Source organism: Gobius niger, assembly GCF_951799975.1.
Source record: "Gobius niger genome assembly, chromosome: 24".
NCBI classification, from domain to species: domain Eukaryota; kingdom Metazoa; phylum Chordata; class Actinopteri; order Gobiiformes; family Gobiidae; genus Gobius; species Gobius niger.
Window position 1 is genome coordinate 11,638,582 of NC_136875.1, and position 21,190 is coordinate 11,659,771.

The 21,190-nt window shown below is 39.7% G+C and overlaps 1 protein-coding gene across 1 annotated transcript in view; it reads left to right on the forward strand.

Annotated features, from left to right (window-relative positions):
* shtn3 (shootin 3) overlaps positions 1-21,190 on the forward strand; it is a 50,498-nt gene continuing 29,308 nt past the window's right edge. Inside the window, exons 1-2 of the mRNA XM_079582359.1 lie at positions 1-144; positions 13,075-13,135. Of these exons, the coding sequence (XP_079438485.1) occupies positions 79-144; positions 13,075-13,135 (127 nt within the window). The 5' untranslated portion in view covers positions 1-78. The remainder of the gene's footprint in view (positions 145-13,074; positions 13,136-21,190) is intronic.

Consider the following 21,190-nt stretch of genomic DNA (forward strand, 5'->3'; position numbering starts at 1 on the left):
CGAGCCTGTGTCCGTGCGTAAAGAAACCCCACCAACCACTATCCGGGGACACTGTTTTTTTTTTTGTGGGGCTTGGAGATGCTTCCCTGCTCGCCGTCCGCGCCGATGGAGGGATGCGCGGAGGGGAAGGACGCGCAGACCGAGGTGAGACCGCGATGGGGAATCGGGAAAAAAACTGCACAAAAGCGGAATGAACAACGGTACCCGGGTCGCGCGTAAAAGGCGGTTCGGAGATTATTAGCGGCGCGAATGACGCGTTCGCTCGGGTAAAAGTAGGGCACTTGGATGGGGTTGAGTCGCCGGCCGGCTTTCAGAGCAGCATCTATCTCGAAGCAGGACCCCTCCCTAAATTTGTATCGCTTTCCTCGTCTTTTTGAGCGTATGCAACGTTGGGGGTTTTGCTGTAAAGGAAATATGTTGGATGATTTTTGAATAAGTGCTATTTTTTTGGCGTTAATCGGTTTAAATGAAGCGATGTCCATGTGCTGTGAGAATGGGAGACTGAATGTGCATTATTTAGGAAATCTCATGGCGATTTATAGCCTGGATCTGACGAGGAGGCAAGAAGAAAAGAGTGTTTAAGCAGACGAATGTTGCATTTAGGATCTGTAATGTAGCACAAAGCAAATACAATGATGGTTGTCAGCTTAAGTGTTGAAGCTGTTGTGTTAAGACTAGTTATTTTACTGGAGTAACCGAACTACAAAGTGAAGGGTGGAGTCCTGTGCTATTTTCAGAGCTTTGGTTTTCTGAATACATGTATGTATACTTGACTGGAGAAAAACTACCCCCTGGACTAAAGATGTTACAAAATGCAGTTGTTCAAAGCGCCTGCAGAGGGCGCCAACCTTCCACTGTGACAAGGACAGTGTACAAATATAACTTTTCCAAATTGTCCAGAGAATGTTGGACATGAATGGGATTCCTGTATCATAGATGAACGGTTCATATTTCAGTTTTCCTCACGCGCTAAAGAGCCTGTGTCATATTTGTGTTTTTGAGCTTTTAGTCATGTTTTATTGTTGCCTCCTCATCACAAACATACCTTGAGTTGTTTTGTTTCAACAACACTCTTTGCTTTATGTTCATCTGTGCTTTATAATTTTAACCATAGAAAAAGACAGTGCCATACAAGGGGGCGGGGCTTAGCCGATTAAAAAAAAAAAAAATCACGATTATTTTAGTCATAATTGAAATCACGATTATTCAAACGATTGTTTGCTGCCTTTAAAAAAAAAGTCTTTTTTTATTTATATATTTATTAATAGAAAAAAACTATGCTGATATTTTCTGTTTTCTGAACAGTCATAAAAGTACAAATGATTTCAAGTTTGCCTCGATTAAGGAGAGGTCTCTGTTTCACACCCGCCCCCTGCTGGCCAGCCCTCACACCTGCGCAAGTAAACTGAGCGGCGCGGCTTGATGACATCATCACACAGCGCCGTTTGTTTTTGTGTCAGGCAAAAGCGTGAGCCATGGCACGTGAAATGCGAAGGGAAAATAATCCCAGAGCCATAAAATAATGCAAGTCTGCTTTGCAAAAAAAAACAAAAACGTATTTTTGTGATTATGCTAATTTTGTAGTTGTTTAGTGCAATAATTGAAATTGATTGAATTTAATTGATTGATTGATTGAAATTTGATTAATTGCACAGCCCTAATTAGCATGTTTTTCTTTCATGTTAGCTGGTATTTAGTGTAACAGCACCAGGCTTTCCTCTGTAAAGCCTTAGCCTCCCCAGTAAGGTCTACTCCAGGGTGCTGGAGAGGAGGATCCGGCCGATAGTCGAACCTTGGATCCAGGAGGAACAATGCGGTTTTCGTCCTGGTCGTGGCACACTGGACCAACTCTATACCCTCCGTCGGGTGCTCGAGGGTTCGTGGGAGTTCGCCCAACCAGTCCACATGTGTTTTGTGGATCTGGAGAAGGCGTTCGACCGCGTCCCTCGTGGTGCCCTGTGGGGGGTGCTCCGGGAGTATGGGGTCCGGGGCCCTCTGCTAAGGGCTGTCCGTTCCCTGTATGACCGCAGCAGGGCAGTAAGTCAGACCTGTTCCCGGTGCGTGTTGGTCTCCGCCAGGGCTGCCCTTTGTCACCGGTTCTGTTCATTACTTTTATGGACAGAATTTCTAGGCGCAGCCAGGGGCCGGAGGGTGTCCGGTTTGGGAGCCTCAGAGTCTCATCTCTGCTGTTTGCGGACGATGTTGTTCTGTTGGCTTCATCAAGCCAGGACCTTCAGCTGCTCTGGGGCGGTTTGCAGCCGAGTGTGTAGCGGCCGGGATGAGGATCAGCACCTCCAAATCTGAGGCCATGGTTCTCCACCGGAAAATGGTGGTTTCCCCTCTCCAGGTCGGTGGGGAGTCCTTACCTCAAGTGGAGGAGTTCAAGTATCTCGGGGTCTTGTTCTCAGTGAGGGACGGATGGAGCGTGAGATCGACAGACGGATCGGTGCGGCGTCAGCAGTGATGCGGTCGCTGTATCGGTCTGTCGTGGTGAAGAGGGAGCTGAGTCGGGGCAAAGCTCTCGATTTACCGATCGATCTACGTTCCCACCCTCACCTATGGTCATGAGATTTGGGTCATGACCGAAAGGACGAGATCACAAATACAAACGGCCGAAATGAGTTTCCTTCGCAGGGTGGCTGGGCGCACCCTCCGAGATCGGGTGAGGAGCTCAATTACCCGGGAGGAGCTCGGAGTAGAGTCGCTGCTCCTTCACGTCGAAAGGAGCAGCTGAGGTGGCTCGGGCATCTGTTCCGGATGCCTCCTGGTCGCCTCCCGCGGGAGGTGTTCCAGGCATGTCCTAGTGGGACAAGGCCTCGTGGAAGACCCAGGACACGGTGGTGGGACTATGTCTCCGAGCTGGCCTGGTGTCGCCTCGGGGTCCCCCCAGAACAGCTGGAGGAGGTGTGTGTGGATCGGGAAGTTTGGGCATCTCTGCTGAGGCTGCTGCCCCCGCGACCCGGCCCCGGATAAAGCGGAAGAAAATGGATGGATGGATGGATGCACCAGGCTAATTTGATCAAACCAAAGGGTATTTTCTTGTCACATACTTCATTTAACGTTAAACTACAAAAATGTCAAGGCTAAGGGTTTGTAAAAAGCTTGAATCTTTTCCTGTCCCTCTGTCCTTCTACATCACTCTTATTTTTCACTTAAACAGTGGGAGTTGGACCCCAGCGGGACGTCCTGCCTTCACTTTGAAATCATCTCAGTCTTTTATACGAGCCCCACTGGGAACGGGACCCAATCGCCAAAAGTGGCTTTACTGTTGGGCCCTCCAGATGCCCCGCCACATGCTCCATTCAGCCTTTGTGACGGGATTAATGGAGACGTATGGGGCTGGGATTTGTTCTGTTTGTGAATGAAAGGAACCATATTTTTATAAATCCATAGTTTGGCATTATTTTAAACATGTTACAATATCGCCTTTTGTTTCAGTCCTGCGTGTTTGAGGAATCCGTCTTCTTCACCGGACTTTCTCTGGACATTTCACGTTACTAACGATCACATGAACTTTATTCGGTCCTTGGGTCAAAAAGGTCACCGGTGTCTGAAGTCCAGCGTAATTGCAGGACGGTTTGTTGCTGTTTGTTTAGGAGGGAAGTGGTTCACAGTCGGGCGTGGGGCTCTGCAATTCATCAAAATCCACCTTAACCAAACCTAATCTGACAGTTTACCTAGGCCAGTGTAACACCTCATTTGAAATCTAAGACCAACAAAACATATCTAAACTGATCTTTAACCTTGCATTGTCTCCACGTTGTTGTCGCTTTTTTAAAAACATTTGGCTATTGTTTATTTTGTTTCATTTTTGCCAAATTTTCTTTGCTTTTTGTCCATTTTTGCTGCAATTTTGTCACACATTTTTGTCACTTTTTCATCCCATTTTTCTCATTTTTTCGTCCCATTTTTCTCACTTTTTCGACCCATTTTTCTCACTTTTTCGGCCCATTTTTCTCATTTTTTCGTCCTATTTTTCTCACTTTTTTGACATATTTTTTGTCACTTTTTCGTCCCATTTTTCTCACTTTTTCGACCCATTTTTGTCACTTTTTCGTCCCATTTTTCTCATTTTTTCGTCCCATTTTTCTCACTTTTTTGACCCATTTTTGTCACTTTTTCGTCCCATTTTTCTCACTTTTTCGATCCATTTTTGTCACTTTTTCGTCCCATTTTTCTCACTTTTTTGACATATTTTTTGTCACTTTTTTGTCCCATTTTTCTCATTTTTTCGTCCCATTTTTCTCACTTTTTTGTCCCATTTTTCTCACTTTTTTGTCTCATTTTTCTCATTTTTTTGTCCCATTTTTCTCACTTTTTCGTCCCATTTTTCTCATTTTTGTGTCCCATTTTTCTCACTTTTTTGTCCCATTTTTCTCACTTTTTTGACCCATTTTTGCCACTTTTTTCACGTTTTGTCGCTCTTTACTTTTCATTTTCATCAGTGTTTTAGTCTCATTTTTGTTGCTATGTTGACACTTTTTTCAACACCTTTAGATTTGAGTAAAGCCAAACTGAAGAATGCCCTCAGTTACGGCGGGGGTTAACAGGGTTTAACTGCAGCAAACTGGTCTACAATATATTTCATCTTTATTGCAGCTTGTGTGGTTTACAGAGCTGACAGTATCTGTATCTGTAGAGGCGATGATGAAGAGGAAAACTAGACAAAACCTCCTCACATCTTCAGTACCTGATCTTCACATCTTCAGTTCCTGATCTTCACATCTTCAGTTCCTGATCTGTAACGTGTATTTGTACTTTCACCTCGTTCATATTTACTCGTCACAGCGGCTCTCAGTCGTCTGTGCTTCTGTGGACAAACAGTGGAAACAGCAGGAGCGACATGTGGACAGAGTTAATTACCTCACTCTCACCCACTGACCCACTTTCACCGACGCTCTCTGCCTTCTGTTCACATCTGTACTCAAGTAAAAGTACTCACAGTAAAGCCATCTGCACAAAGTACAAGCTGTGTACTCGTTCCTCTGCGTCTCCTCAGTGTCTCCTCTGCACACAGACTTTACTGCAGGTGCGCCCTCCTTCCTCATCTCTTTTTTTCTTTTTTCTAAATCTCATGCAGGACCTTTTTCTTATTATAATCTGGCAGTAAATGTAAAGCTTATACTCCAATTAGATACACAGAGGTGGTCAAAGTACTTGGTTTCATGACTTGAGTAAAAGTACATGTACTACTGGTCAAATATTACTCCAACAAAAGGAAAAGCGTAGGCCAGCGTAACACCTCATTTGAAAGCTAAGACCAATTTTTCTCACTTTTTTGTCCCATTTTTCTCACTTTTTTGGCCCATTTTTCTAATTTTTTTGTCCCATTTTTCTAATTTTTTCGTCTCATTTTTCTCACTTTTTTGTCCCAATTTTTCTCATTTTTTTGTCCCATTTTTCAAGCTTTTTTGTCCCATTTTTGCCACTTTTTTCATGTTTTGTTGCTCTTTACTTTTCATTTTCATTAGTGTTTTAGTCTCAAGTTTTCGAAGTAGAAAGTACAAATCTGTTTAAGTAAGTGCTTTTGCGGCTTCAGAAACAAAATTTAAAAAATATTTACCCTCAGTACGGCAACACAGCAACAAAAAAGCCACAAAAGAGTAACAGAAAAGTGACGAAAAAAGAGTCAAAAAGGTTGCGACAAAGACAATGCAAGGAAAAAAGTTCAGTTTGGATGAGTTTTGTAGGTCTTACCTTTCAAATGAGGCGTTACACTGGCCTTAAAGGGACTATATGGGGTTTAAAAATGTTAAGATTAAGTATTTTCCTCCCCCTACATGTTCCAGCCATGTCCTAATGTGTAGAATGACCTGTTCACCACAACTGCCTCTAAAATCCAGCACTGTCACTAAAAAGTTGTTAATTCGGGTCTGAAGTGCCGTCATGCACGAGCTTAATATAGAAGCTGCAGTTACACGTATGACCAGAGGTGGCAGTAGTGAGTATAAAATGGCAAACTTGCATCTAGCCCCTTTAAGGCTGTAAACTTGTAGATTTGGGTGAAGCTAAACTGGAGAAAATGCACTTGGTGAAGGCGGGGGTTAAGAGGTTAAGTAAATGTACTTCTGTAATTCTCACCCACAGTGCTAAGAATCAGAGTGCAGACATTTAAATCCATCCCCAGTTACATTTGAACAGATTATTGGAGAGTAAACTGATTGTAAAACTAATTATTATTATAACCGTACATGTGTGTTGCTCTGGACTTTCTGAGGATTGATTGAGTAAATGTAATTAGCTCTACTATCGTTTGGATTCCAGTCGTAGCTCTGGTTTGAAGGACAGTGTAATGTTCTTTTGGAGAAACAGTCGATGTGGTGCAGACCTGGGATTAGCAGAATCACTGAGAGCTCTTTAATCTGCAGTAACAGCGGCAGGACGTCCCGGGGAAATACTCTGACTCTATACTTACTATGTTTACTACAGGTTCAGGAGTACATGAAGATACGAGTGTAAAACTGAAGGAACAGCCATATTACATAAGTAAAATCAGCAGCTTTTTACCATTTTAAAACATTGGCCAGATTAACCCCTTAACTCCCACCTAAACCGAGCACATTTTCTCCAGTTTGGCTTTACCCCCAGTCCAAAAGCTTCTGGAAAAAAGGTGTGAAAATAGCAACAAAACTGAGACGAAAACAATGATGGAAATGTGACTAAAAAGTGAGAAAACATTGACAAAAAAGTGCCGAAAAATGGATGAAAAAGTGGCAAAAATGTCACAAAAATGTCACAAGAAATGGACAAAAAATGGACGAAAAAATGTGACAAAGAAAATGACAAAAAAATGACAAAATATGACAAAAAAATACAAAAATGTGACAAAAATGCGACAAGAAATGACAAAAAATTGACAAAAATATGACGAAAAAATGACAAAAAATTGACGAAAAATTACAAAAAATGTAACAAAAAACAAAACAAAAAATGTACGAAAAAAATACAAAAATGTGACAAAAAAATACAAAAATGTGACAAAAATGTGATAAAAAATTTATGAAAAAACGACAAAAATGTGATTAAAATTTGACAAAAAAAATCAAAAAATTGACAAAAGAATGAAAAAAAAGAGACAAAAATGTGAGGAAAAAATAACAAAAAAATGGCAACAAAGTTAAAAAAAATGAGTTGAATACCCAACAAAAAAATGATGGAAAAAAAATCTGATAACGTGAGGAAAAAGATCCTCTCGGTTCAGGCAGGAGTTAAGAGGTTAAAGGAACAGCGTCTAATGTCTCTGGCAGGTTCGACTGTAACGGCTGCTCGAGCCCTGACAGTAACGCCTTACACTTGTATTGCACTTTACAAGCCTGTGTTGCCAAGTTTCTCAAAGCGCTGCACTGTCGTCATCATTCATTCACTGGTGGCTGACGGACAGGAGGCTGCCAATCTGCACCATCGGCTGCTCCGACCACCACCAACCACTCCCTCACATTCTCAACCATTCAGGGCTATTGTACATGTTTTTAGTGGTCGGGGAAACCAGAGGAAACAGACACGGGGAGAACATGTAAACACTGAGAAAGGCCCCGTCCGGCTGTGAGGCACAAGTGCTAACACACACTGCAAAAAGTCATTCAGTGTCTTGATGGAATTCAGAATATTTGACTCTAATATCTATTTATGAAGTGATGAAATTTGCCAATGGTTTGATAAGTTTGCCGTTTATCATAAGAACAAACACATACAGGTGAAACTTTGAAATTAGAAAAGTGTATTAATTTCTGTTATTCATCCTAAAATGTGAAACTAATATATAATACATTCATTACATGCAAAGTGACATCATGTATTTTGATTATTATGGCTCAGCTTGGAAAAAACCCACATTAAAAATCGTATAAAATTATGATATTTTGAAAATGGACCATAGCCATAGCCATAGTCATTTATTCATTGGTTTATTTGGTCGGGACAGTGCATGTTAATGAACATACATGGGTCTCATGCATCTCATCCTGGCCTATTGTGCATGTTTTTAGTGGTAGGGGAAACCGGAGTACCCAGAGGAAACCTACACAGACACAGGGAGAACATGGGCCCAGGCGGAAATCGAACCCGGGACCTTCTAGCTGTGAAGCACGAGCGCTAACCACTGAGCCACCGCCTCATTAAGATTAGAACAAAGGCTTGAAATATCTCACTTTGCCTGTAATGAGTCTATATCATATATTAGTTTCACAGTTTAAGTTGAACTACAAGAATAAATGAACAACATTCTCCAAGTTTCACCCATGTATTTCAGGCAAAATTATATATATTGTTTAATTTTAAGCACAATAAGATCTTTTTTCTTGTTTCATGTCAAAAAATACTTGTTCCAATGGCAGATTATCTTATTTAAAGCAAAATAAACCCATTTTTAGATGACTCTTTGTAGTGCAATGATTCTCTCTCACCACAGTTTTAACTAAAGTTCATAACAAAAGTATTTTATCTGCTCTCTCTTCTTTGAATGCAGTCGATTCAGGATTTTATTGATCCACCTTTTATGGATTGATTTCCTTAAGTGTAACTCTGCTCCACAAGTAAAACTGCCTCGTCTTCGTCCATTGTGCTGGAAAATAGCATAATATATACAAGTATTTTTCTCTCCCTCTCCCTCTGACCCTCTCAGCTCTTCCTCTCTCGTACTACAGTATATTCATCCATCTCACTGTTTCTCTCCCCCTCCTCTCCCTCCCTCTCTCGCTCTGTCAGCTTCGATCCTCTTCACACTCAGAGGTCGCCGGGTTTAGACTCAGACACTCTCCTCCGTCTCACTCTCTTATAAAACACACATTTCCCAACACATTAACCAGTAAATCTGTGAAATGCTCATGTCTCTACACATTATTCAACAATCCGGAACAGATTGATAGAAAAAAAGCCAAAGATTTTCAAATGTAAACACGCCTGCAATCCAGCTCCCACTCATTAAAACATTTGCAATAACTACACACGATGACTGACTGTAAGTATTCGTCACACTTTGGTAAACGCTTAATTAATAATTTACACAGCATTTCTAATCATTCATGAATCATTTATCAGCATCTAAATAGATTCTGAGTCACGGCACCGTCCCTGTGTGTGGTTAATGTGGGAATAACAAATATGTGCAGTTATATTGAGTTTTCGCAGCTGTTTTGACTGGATTTACCTCTGGATTCAGGTCCATCTTCCTCCCGGCCGTGGCAAAATGTGACAAAATATGACAAAAAAAATACAAAAATGTGACAAAATATGACAAAATATGACAAAAAAATACAAAAATGTGACAAAATATGACAAAATGTGACATAAAAATACAAAAATGTGACAAAATATGACAAAATGTGACAAAAAAATACAAAAATGTGACAAAATATGACAAAATGTGACAAAAAAATACAAAAATGTGACAAAATATGACAAAAAAAATACAAAAATGTGACAAAATATGACAAAATGTGACAAAAAATACAAAAATGTGACAAAAAAATACAAAAATGTGACTAAATATGACAAAAAAATACAAAAATGTGACAAAATATGACAAAATGTGACAAAAAATACAAAAATGTGACAAAAAAATACAAAAATGTGACTAAATATGACAAAAAAATACAAAAATGTGACAAAATATGACAAAATATGACAAAAAAATACAAAAATGTGACAAAAAAATACAAAAATGTGACTAAATATGACAAAAAAATACAAAAATGTGACAAAATATGACAAAATGTGACAAAAAAATACAAAAATGTGACAAAATGTGACAAAAAAATACAAAAATGTGACAAAATATGACAAAATGTGACAAAAAAATACAAAAATGTGACAAAATGTGACAAAAAAATACAAAAATGTGACAAAATATGACAAAAAAATACAAAAATGTGACAAAATATGACAAAAAAATACAAAAATGTGACAAAATGTGACAAAAAAATACAAAAATGTGACTAAATATGACAAAAAAATACAAAAATGTGACAAAATATGACAAAAAAATACAAAAATGTGACAAAATATGACAAAAAAATACAAAAATGTGACAAAATATGAAAAAAAATGCAAAAATTTGACAAAAAATTTGACAAAAAATGTGACAAAAAATGACAAAAAATTTGACAAAAAAAGATCCAAAAATGTGATAAAAACTTGACAAAAAAATGACAAAAATGTGACCAAAAAATGACAAAATGTGACAAAAAAATACAAAAATGTGACAAAATGACAAAATGTGACAAAAAAATACAAAAATGTGACAAAATATGACAAAAAAATACAAAAATGTGACAAAATATGACAAAAAAATACAAAAATGTGACAAAATATGAAAAAAAATGCAAAAATTTGACAAAAAATTTGACAAAAAATGTGACAAAAAATGACAAAAAATGTGACAAAAAAAGATCCAAAAATGTGATAAAAACTTGACAAAAAAATGACAAAAATGTGACCAAAAAATGACAAAATGTGACAAAAAAATACAAAAATGTGACAAAATATGACAAAATGTGACAAAAAAATACCAAAATGTGACAAAATGTGACAAAAAAACACAAAAATGTGACAAAATATGACAAAAAAATACAAAAATGTGACAAAATATGACAAAAAAATACAAAAATGTGACAAAATATGAAAAAAAATGCAAAGATTTGACAAAAAAATTGACAAAAAATGTGACAAAAAATGACAAAAAATGTGACAAAAAAAGATCCAAAAATGTGATAAAAACTTGACAAAAAAATGACAAAAATGTGACCAAAAAATGACCAAAAATGGATGAAAAAATGACAAAAATGTGACAAAAAAAGCACTATTACTTAAAGATTTTCAAATATAAACATGCCTGCAATCCAGTTCCCACTCATTAAAACATTTGCAATAATCACACACAATTACTGACTGTAAGTCACGGCACCGTCCCTGTGTCTGGTTAATGTTGGGATTATCAAATATGTGCAGTTATATTGAGTTTTCGCAGCTGTTTTGACTGGATTTACCTCTGGATTCAGGCCCATCTTCCTCCCGGTTGTTTCCAGACTCTTTAGTGCGGCTCGTGTTGCTGCAGCGACGTCAGAGCCTGAGTGTGAAAACCTGCACTGTCTGTCGTCACGAATCCGTCTGAGGAGAAGGGTGTGAGTCGGAGACGCTGGACTCGGAAAACCACCGCCTTGAGCTTAAAGGGACAACACAGAGTTTAAACATGTTAAAATTATGTATTTTCCTGCCCCTACATGTTCCAAAAAAACGTGTTACTTCGAGTCCGAATTGCCGTCATGCACGAGCTTAATATAGACGGTGCAGTTACACGTATGACCTGAGGTGGCAGTAGTGAGTATAAAATGGCCAACTTGCATCTAGCCCCTTTAATTCTTACTTTCAATAAGAAGCTTCTGCAATGATATAAGATCCAGTGTTACTTTTTCACCGAGGCATCTTTGGAGTCGCCCATATATGGTCGTGTTGGGAGCAGCCAAAGGGGGAAAACAACAAACTTTCTCCCTTTTCACCAACATAACTTTAACAAATGTTGAATTATGGATTTGTTTTTCTACTCAATAAAGATTTATAGACATGGAGAGGAGCAAAGTGGTTTAACAGCCCATAAATACTGAAAAAACGGACAATGCTAACCTGGAAGATACATTAGCTTCCTGCTACATATGCTATCGTTAGCAGCGAATGTCGTCGTTTGCAAAGGTATTTAATAAAACTCTATATCGGACACGGGGCTCGCAAACATGGCGGCCATCTTGTGACTGGCCAGCGAGGCTAACCTCAATAGCAGGGGACTCCAACAGACTTGTAGAGCACAAATTCCTGAGCATGTCCAGGAGGCCCCTCCCTGAAGTTCTCTGGGCCGGAGATGGTTCAAACGGCTGTAACATGTCAGAGATGGACTTTGGTGCTAAACCATGAAAAGACTTGTAACAAGCAGAGCTGTTTTAAATTCTATTCTCTGAATGACGGGAAGCCAGCGCAGAGACCGGAGCACTGGACTAATATGGTCGTATTACCTGGTTCTTGCGGCCAGTGAGCAGACGTTACAGTCGTCTAACCTGCTGGAGACAAACACATGGATAAGTCTCTCTAAGTCTGGTTTTGACACTGTTCCTCTGATCTGAGCCATGTTTTTCAGATGTTTTAAAATACTGTTTTAAAGTAGGAAACAAATGTTATGTTTGATATGAATAGAACTGAATTATTTCAGGATGAGATAAGATTTATTATTATCCTTTATTGATCTCACAACGGAGTAATTCACTCGATACATTCGGCATTCAGTAAGATCACTCAGGTTGTGAAAATAGACAATGTGCCAACAGTTAAACAGTAGAAAAAAGAGGCGTCTTATGAACAAAAAGGAAAAGCCAAATTCTTAAGGGGCGGAATTATCACAATAAGGAAATAAGAAGAAAATAGAAGAAAAAAAATTAGAGCAGACTATAAAAAGTCGAACATCGAGGTGCAAAGTTTACAGTCCTAGTGAAGGTTGTCAATAAGTGACGCTGATACAGAGAAAAATGTTTTCTCAGTTTTTTCAAGTGTTTGACTGAGGAACCTCCATGAACAAATGGAGCTAAAGTCTATGTATCAGATAAAACATTTTTCTTCCCAGATATGACATAAGGTCAGTCACATTTACCAAAGTCATGCAAAAACAAAATAACTAAAAATACATGAAATCTTGCCATTCGTTCCAGCGTAGTACGGTGGCCATGCTTTATTAAACATCTTTGTGTTTTTCGTTTGTACTGAGCAAATGTGAAAACAAAACATTCACATGGATCTGATTTTGGCTTGACGTTTTTTGTGTGTGATAAAAACATGTTTATAGTCTGCCGGAAAACAGCTAAAAAGAGTGAAAAATTGTGATTCCCGTGAGAGGACTCAAGAATGTCTCATCAAATCATGTCCCAAAGGAAAGATTTCTACTTTATTATTATGGAACGTGCCAGGAAATCTCAGGAAATCTTTGCAGCGCTACAATCCCAGGCTCGACAGACTGAGGAGAGCTGTAAAGGCTGGAGCGTAGTGGAGGAAAGATGATGAATGAAACATAGTTGACGCTGATTTCCCCTGTGTTTGCAGTGCAGCAGACTGACAGAGGAGAGAGATGAGGCCCAGAGACAACTCACCCACATCAAGAGAGGTCAGTCACTCACTCACACCAGCACGCTTCACTCTGGTACTTCTGCCTTACCTTGGACTAGAGTTTAGTCCCGGTTTAGTCCTGGTTGAGTCCAGATCCGTCCCTTTTATCCCTTGTTTTGGCTGGTTTGTCCCAGTCGTAAAAGGGGAACTGTTCAAGTCGGGACACGAGGAACGTCTCATGTGTGGAAGTGGGTTCAAAGCAATGAACGAAACAATGGAGACTTTACACCTCCCAAAAACATTGTTGTATTTTTCATCACGCTGTTTTGTGTTATTTGGAATTAAAATGTTTAAAGTGCATATGACCGGTTTTAATCTATTTCAAAAATAAGACTTATTTAAAGAATAAGTTGCATAAGTATCATTTTATTTCAGTGAAGCCACAATTTTAATGAAGAAATGAAGTAAAGTTCATAGCAGTTTTGACTCATTTCCCATTGACTTAACATGGTTGATATGGCAAGAGTTTAATATTGTTGGCCTCTATATATATGTCACTTCCTGTCGGTGTCCAATAAGGAAGTGAAACTATAAACATCACAAAATTGGCTTAACTAAAGAAAGCTGGGAACAATCTTTAGCTTACGTATAACTGTGTTACTTATGTTTACGCAACAATTGTGTCAATTGTGTCTAATGCCGGGTTCAGACCAAACCCGGTCTGGACCCGGTAAAAATGCATGGGGGGCCTCGAAAGCGGCCGACGCTAGAGTTGGAATTGTTGGACTTTTTGTAGAAATTCGCGAGCGTCGACCGATCAGGAGCTTTCCCCAACAGTGACGTCCGTTGTAGCTGAGCCACCGGGGCAGATCCTATGCCGGCCCAGGATTTTAAAAAAAGTATTTGAGTGGCTGGATCTGCGCTGGGCATGTGCTTAGGCCTTGATGATGCACAGAGCATTCCCAAAAAGCTAATGCTACAAGCTAAAGTTCCAAACGATGTGAAAACGAGCAAATATGCACGAATAAAGTCAATTAAGCCCTAGCTACAGAGCCGCCTTGATGATGATCACACATTGAGCTGGGCTTGACAACTTTTTATCAACAATGAGCTGTAGGCGATTGTAACAAGCTAACCGGGTTGACCTAGCCTATAGCCACTTGCCACCAATGTCCCTTCAACCGCATGGGCTGGACATGAGCAGGATATGGGCAGATCCTGCGTAGACCATGGGTGTAGGCTATAGTTAACCTGTTAAAGCACTGAAATATTTGTTTTTGTCTCAGGGCTTGGATCTTGGCGTTTGGTCACATTTGAGCCCCGCCCACTCTGAGTCTCTGTGATCTGATTGGCTTCAGAGTTACACTGTAGGTCAGACACCGTGAGTGGCAGTAACATGACGCTAAAACATGACGCTACAAGTGTGATCTTTATTTTGAACAAAAAGTCTCAGGCGACCTGGCACTTCAGTCAGTCATGGACCGACAGGTGAAGAAGGAAGTCACGGTGAATCTGCATTAGACAGATCTTTCATACTTCTGCTGGATTTAAGAATAAAAGAGTGCAAGTGTGAAAACCCATTGTTTATGATATAAATGAGGAAACAAATCTTGTCAACTGTATCTGCTGTAAAGTCATGTTTGTCTCATGTTACAGAAGAAGCTCATGAGGTTTGACACAGGTTACTATAGTAACTGTTTTCTCCAAAGTAAAAGTAGATCTACCACAGTCCTGTCCACATCTGTCATGGTCCACCATGACCCACCACGACTCAGAGGAACCGGGATAAACATGACTCTCCATCAGATAATATTTATGGATAACAACCATTTAACCATTATTTGCATAAATGTTGTGAATTTCTTTAGTAAGTGTAATTATTATTTACTTTTTATTTGATTTACTACATACTTTAGTTTTAGACTTTACAGCGCGTTTATAAAGTTGTATCCAAAGCAGAATCTCCATGACTTCCTTCTTCACCTGTCGGTCTGTGAATGAAGAGCAATGAGGCCTCAGCCGTTTTACATAAAGTAAAGGCCACAGTACATTAGCGTCATGTTACTGTCACTCATGGTGTCTGACCGAAAGTCTCACTCTGAAGAAAGTCAATTCACATTTACACTGAGAAGGTTGGAAGGGCGCCCCCTTGTGTCACACATCCAAATGCCCGGACCATAACAGCGGGTCCTATATGGGCTCAGGTATTTTAAGAGGTTAAAGATCCATAGGACATGGCAGGAGCAAAGAGGGAGACTAGCCTCCAAATAACTGTAGTTTTCAGGTAAGAGCTGCATCCAAGATGGCTACGAACGCACTGAGCTGAAGCGCGGCCAGGGCGATTTTGAAGCCCGAGAAGCATGTGGTCTGAATGCAGCATAATGTGTCACATGCACTTTAAGCCTTGAGCGTGGATTGACAGGCTCAAACAAAACTGTGGAGACTTGTTGCTGCTCTGCCTGCCTCACAGGGGCGGACTTTCCCGGCTTTTTGCCCTTTTTAGGAACAGGCTCTATCGGAGGAGCAAGATGGTGCACCATGTTAATTACACAGACCACATGGCCCTGTAAGAATGGGGCAGAATGACCTCCGTTCATGTCCTGTATATAATATCTATGAATGTAACTGTATAGGCTATTTGTCATGAGAACCAAAGCAAAAAATGCAAACTTTTAAATCATAGAAAATGTTCAACATCAACATCAACATCACGATTCGTCTAAATCAAACCGATATTGTATGTGGGGACACAGATAGATGATGTTTGGTGAGGTTTCGGTGCTGAGGCGGCACTCGGAGCAAAGAGGATCCTGTTTACCCGTCATTAGCTGGACTTTGGCCCGAGTTTAAAAAGCTTAATCACCCTTTGTGCATCAGAATGCGGAGGGCGACACTGGAAACCCTCCTGAAACCGGATCAGGCTCGCTCTCGTCTCACAGCTGACACCTGCGCTTCCTCTTCTCACCTGTCCGTCCCCGGCCTCCGATTGGCTGTCCCCGTCACCCCCCCAGGAGACAAAGCGTTCGTCTCTATCACTCTTTTTAACTGAAAGGTCTAAGAGGAACAGAGCGAGAGCAGCCATGACCATCCAACAAGGTGAGAGACATCATGTTGGGGTGAATTAGTTTCCTTTTGGAGCCACATGGGGCGTGTTTTTGCAACGTTTAGGATTAAATTGTCTTCTGATTTTGAGAAGGTTCATGGATTTTAGTTTGAAGACCTGGACTTTATCCGTCACAGTGGCTGGTGTCAAGTTTCAACTTCAAAGTTCCTCAATGTGATCAGATAGTTTGTGGGACGACGTGTATATTTGGAAAGGTGGCGGTTCAAATCCTGGCAGACTGACTTTGTGTGCTTGAGCCAGTGTTAATTTTGACATGTTTTAATTTAGTTTTAGTCTTAGTCTTTGACTAAAATGTAATTTAATTTTGATTTTTAGTCGACAAAAATTGCATGTCAATTTAGTTGACTAAAATTAAGACTAATTTAGTCGGCTTTGCTTTTATAATATTCATTATAATCATATATATTTATATATTTAATAAAGCTCTTCTGCTTCATGGAGCTGCTCCCACATGAACAAAGCTCAGAGCTGATCCTTTAGCAGTGAATTTACATGATATGCGGTTCTTTCAGACGCTCAATAGAAGTTTGGATGATTTTAGTCTCTCCTTTTCATTTTTATTCAGTCTTATTTTAGTCGACTAAAATATCTGGACATTTTAGTCAGAGTTTTAGTCTCATGAAAAACTTTTAATTTAGTTTTAGTCCAATTTTAGTCACAAAAATATCACTTTGACTAAAATTAAGACTAAATATTTTAGTCGACAAAATTAACACTGGCTTGAGCAAGACACTTCTCTCATCTCTCTGCATGACTGAGTGAGTGGTGATCGAATTAAGGCGGATTTATTTAGTTCATTTGACTTTTATAACCAGAAAGCTCTCACTCAGACTTCAGAATACTTTCTTTAATGGCTCTGGAGGGGACCTATTGAACATGTTTTAGTGGTAAACCGGAGCCCCTGGAGGAAACCTACGCAGTCACGGACGGAACATGCAAAATCCACACAAATGACCCACCTGGTCTGGGACTATGTAGTACTGCTGATGGTGCTACCTCTTCTTCATGTTGTCCCGTGTCTGCATAGGTTTCCTCCAGGTGATCCGGTTTCCTTTGCCTGGAAAAATCCTCAAAGTACCAGCGATGGAGTCTGGTCAGAGTCGACTTCATCTGCATTTCTAGAGCGGAACATACGTGAGCAAACTGGAAGCTGAGAAACCAATCAGCAAAGTGCGGATGTGTGTTATTGTTGTGGTGTCATTAGCGGTTCTGCGTTGATATTAGAACAGGATTATGAATCCCTAGAATCAGAATAGTTTTTATTGCCATTTTTTGAGAACATGTTCACAAACTAGGGGACTACAGGACACTCGTGCAACACAAAACATACAGTATAACACAGCATTTAGATTAAAAATAAGCTAGAAAAACTTTAAAGAGGGGGTATTATGCTTTTTTCAGTCCCATAGCACCAGTCTATATCACACTACAATGATGACCAAACCTTCTGTTGGTCTGTAAATGCAGTAAATTAGAATAACTGCCTTGTATAAAATCGCTCTCTCAAAATGGCTGTAGTGAATGTCTTGAAATAGGCCTCTGTCTCTTTAAGAACCTCTGACTCTTTCCGACACGGGGTTCTGCTGAGGAGCAGTGGTCGGTTACTCGGCTGGGGACGAAAGCTCGGGGGCGTCTCCAGGAGGTGGGGGCGTTCCTAGGAGGACTCAGGCAAAGCTATCCCTAAAATGGCCGCCATCAGAGTTTTTACAGATTACTCAAAAATACGTGAATGTGCCAAGGCAACACTTCAGGCATGTTTTTAATGAGGGAATGACATAATAACATGATGTAAAGCTTGAAAATACCCCCACTTTAAGGCTATAAGGGCGTGCATAAAGAATATTAAAATAATCAAAAATAAAAAGTAAAATACGATAAGACGACAACAAGATCGGTCAAATGTAGAGGATAAATTTCCCTACGGGGGCAATCAAGTACACCTTTATATTATGAAGACCTTTGTAGGATGTACTGCTATACTCCTATACTCATCCTCATACTCTGTGCTACTACAGAAGGATCTTTGGTCCTTTGAAGAAGAGAATGAGATGATTCTTCTCTGTTTAGAAATGTCCAGCTGTTTCAATGCAGTCGCCTGTTCTTTATATGTTGTTTTAAAAGTTCTTGTCGAATCGTATAATGCAGTTTGTTAATTTGATGATGAGTGCGGTCACTAGGAGGCGCTGTTTGGTCCCGTCTCTGCTGTCCTCCCGGGGGGGACACAGCTGTCATGTCTGTCTCATGAATCATTCACACTTCCTGCATCGGCACTATCCTCCTTCTGTATTTATTATTAAAGCTCCCGTTCTCTGCTAAACGGACTTTTTCGAGCTTTCACCGCCGTAATTCACCCACGTTTCGCTGGTAATTTGAGCACTTAACCCCTTAACTCCCGCCTGAACCAAGCACATTTTCTCCAGTTTGGCTTTACCCCAGTCTAAAAGCTTCTGGGAAAAAGGTGTGAAAATAGCGACAGAACTGAGACGAAAACAATGATGGAAATGTGACAAAAAAGTGACGATAAAATGACAAAAATGTGACAAAAAATAACAAAAAATGACCCAAAAAAAGACAAAAAATGACAAAAAATGACAAAAATGTGACTTTTTTTTTTTTTTAATTACAAAAAAAATGACAAAAAATGACAAAAAATGACCAAAAAAATGACCAAAAAATGACCAAAAAAATGACCAAAAAATGACAAAAAATGACCAAAAAATGACCAAAAAAATGACCAAAAAATGACCAAAAAGTGACAAAAAATGTGACAAAAAATGACAAAAATGTGACAAAAAATAACAAAAAATGACAAAAAATGTGACAAAAAATGTGACAATAAATTACCAAAAAAATGACAAAAAATTGATTAAAAAAATGACAAAAAAGTTACAAAATGAGTTGAATACCCCCCCCCCCCCCCCACACACACAAAAAAAAAGATGGAAAAAAATTTGACGACGTGAGGAAAAAGATCCATTTAGATGAGTTTTGTAGATCTTAGCTTTCAAATGAGGCGTTACACTGGCCTACAGGATTTGGGCAAAGCTGAACTGGAGAAAATGCTCTCGGTTCAGGCGGGAGTTAAGAGGTTAAAGGGTCAAAACAAATCCGGTGAAGGTTTAGTGCAGCCTCGTGCAGCGCAGTGACGTGTGCCGGAGTGTGGGCCGGCGTTTGGAAGATGGAGACATGGATTCAGAGTCAGGGCGGATGTAGAGCAGCACAGAGCCAGAAGCTAACCACTCTGAAATGTTATCCAGACCCTGAAACCATGTGAGTTCACTGTGTACGGGGACACAGGCTCAGGGCGACACTCAGTCCATAATGGAGAGAGACCTGGTGCTGCACAGTCGGCCTCAGAACTGCTTTACCTGATACAGGATCTAAAAAGAAACACATTCAGCTGCTTTGAATGCTGTAATATATCGCACAGGAGCCTGAATGTGTTTGTAATGTGAACAAAGGGAAGTAGGTCACGTGACGTCACAACATTGTAAACAGAATTCTATTGTGGAATCTGTGATAACCTTTAAAATGCTGAGTTTGTGACTTGGTTTATGGTTAATATCTCTGTAAAGGCTGGACTTATCCACATGGAACAAAAACTGTCACAGAGTTCAGTGTCTTCCCATAAAGGCGCCCAAAAGTGGAGACAGAATTCAAAACGACGTGCTTGATGTTGGTCTGATGAAAGAACTTTCAGCATAAACTGGCAGGTTTGTGAATCCAGTCACTTCCAGATAATGGAGGAACATAGTTTTGTAAAGAAAGCTCAGCACAGACTATTTATCAATGAAATCGTTTTTAAGTGATTCCTTTTCTCACTCAACTATTCCAGAGATTCCCTTGTCATCAGAAAGCTTTTTTGCTGTTATATAATGTATATGTTGTTGCATTTCAGAACAGGTTACATGACACACATCATTGTAAGATACAAAACACCAGCTTGTATCCAAAAAATACGAAAAACTTTTCATTCCGTCAGAGCAGGTGTAAAGTAGCATCTTTGCAAAGACATGGCACATGTTGCATGTCTTGTCTCTAAAAAATAGAGTAGAGAAATCCACTGCAGTATAATGTATAATGAAAAAGGGATCACTTGGCGCCCCTTGTTGGAGAAACAGAAGCTCTCGTCCATTGAAATGAATGGGAACTTTTAAATAACACATTGAAAATAAGTCAAATATAAAAACGATGCAAAGGTCTTCAGATAATTGACAGAGAAGATGTTTTTAAACTGAGCAGAGCCGACTGTGATCTACATCAGAAACATTTGCCTGTGAAACAGCTTTTATTATTTCCCTTTTAGACAGTTATTAAATGTGAGCTCACTCCTCCCATTTACATTAAAGACTCTGTTTGAGAGAAAATCCATCATGGCCGCTCAATCTCCTCCCACAGAAGCCTCACCCTAGACCGGCTATGAGCCCCCACAACAACAAACAAAAAAAACAACAACAAAAAGAAACTCCTTGGAGCCAGGCTGGGTTTTTAAACCCGGAGAATCATGTAAAATTTGCCGCTGAGCACGTTTAACAACTATTTAGCGATTTAAAAAGTCACAATTATAAAAGGTCAGAGTAGGGCTGCTCGATTATTGAAAAAATAATAATCATGATTATTTTAGTCATAATTGAAATCACGATTATTCAAACGATTATTTGTTGCCTTTAAAAAAAAAGTATTTTATTTATATATTTATTAATAAAAAACTGCTGAATAGTTTCTGTTTCCTGAACAGTCGTAAAAGAACAAATGATTTCAAGTTTGCCTCGATTAAAGAGAGGTCTCTGTTTCCTGCCCCCTGCTGGCCAGCCCTCACACCTGCGCAAGTAAACTGAGCAGCGCGGCCTGATGACATCATCACACAGCGCTGTTTGTTTTTATGTCAGACAGAAGCACGAGCCGTGGCACGAGAAATGCAAAGGGAAAATAATCCCAGCGCCATGAAATGCAAGTCTGGGATGCTAAAAAAAAGCGTCAGGAAGTGAG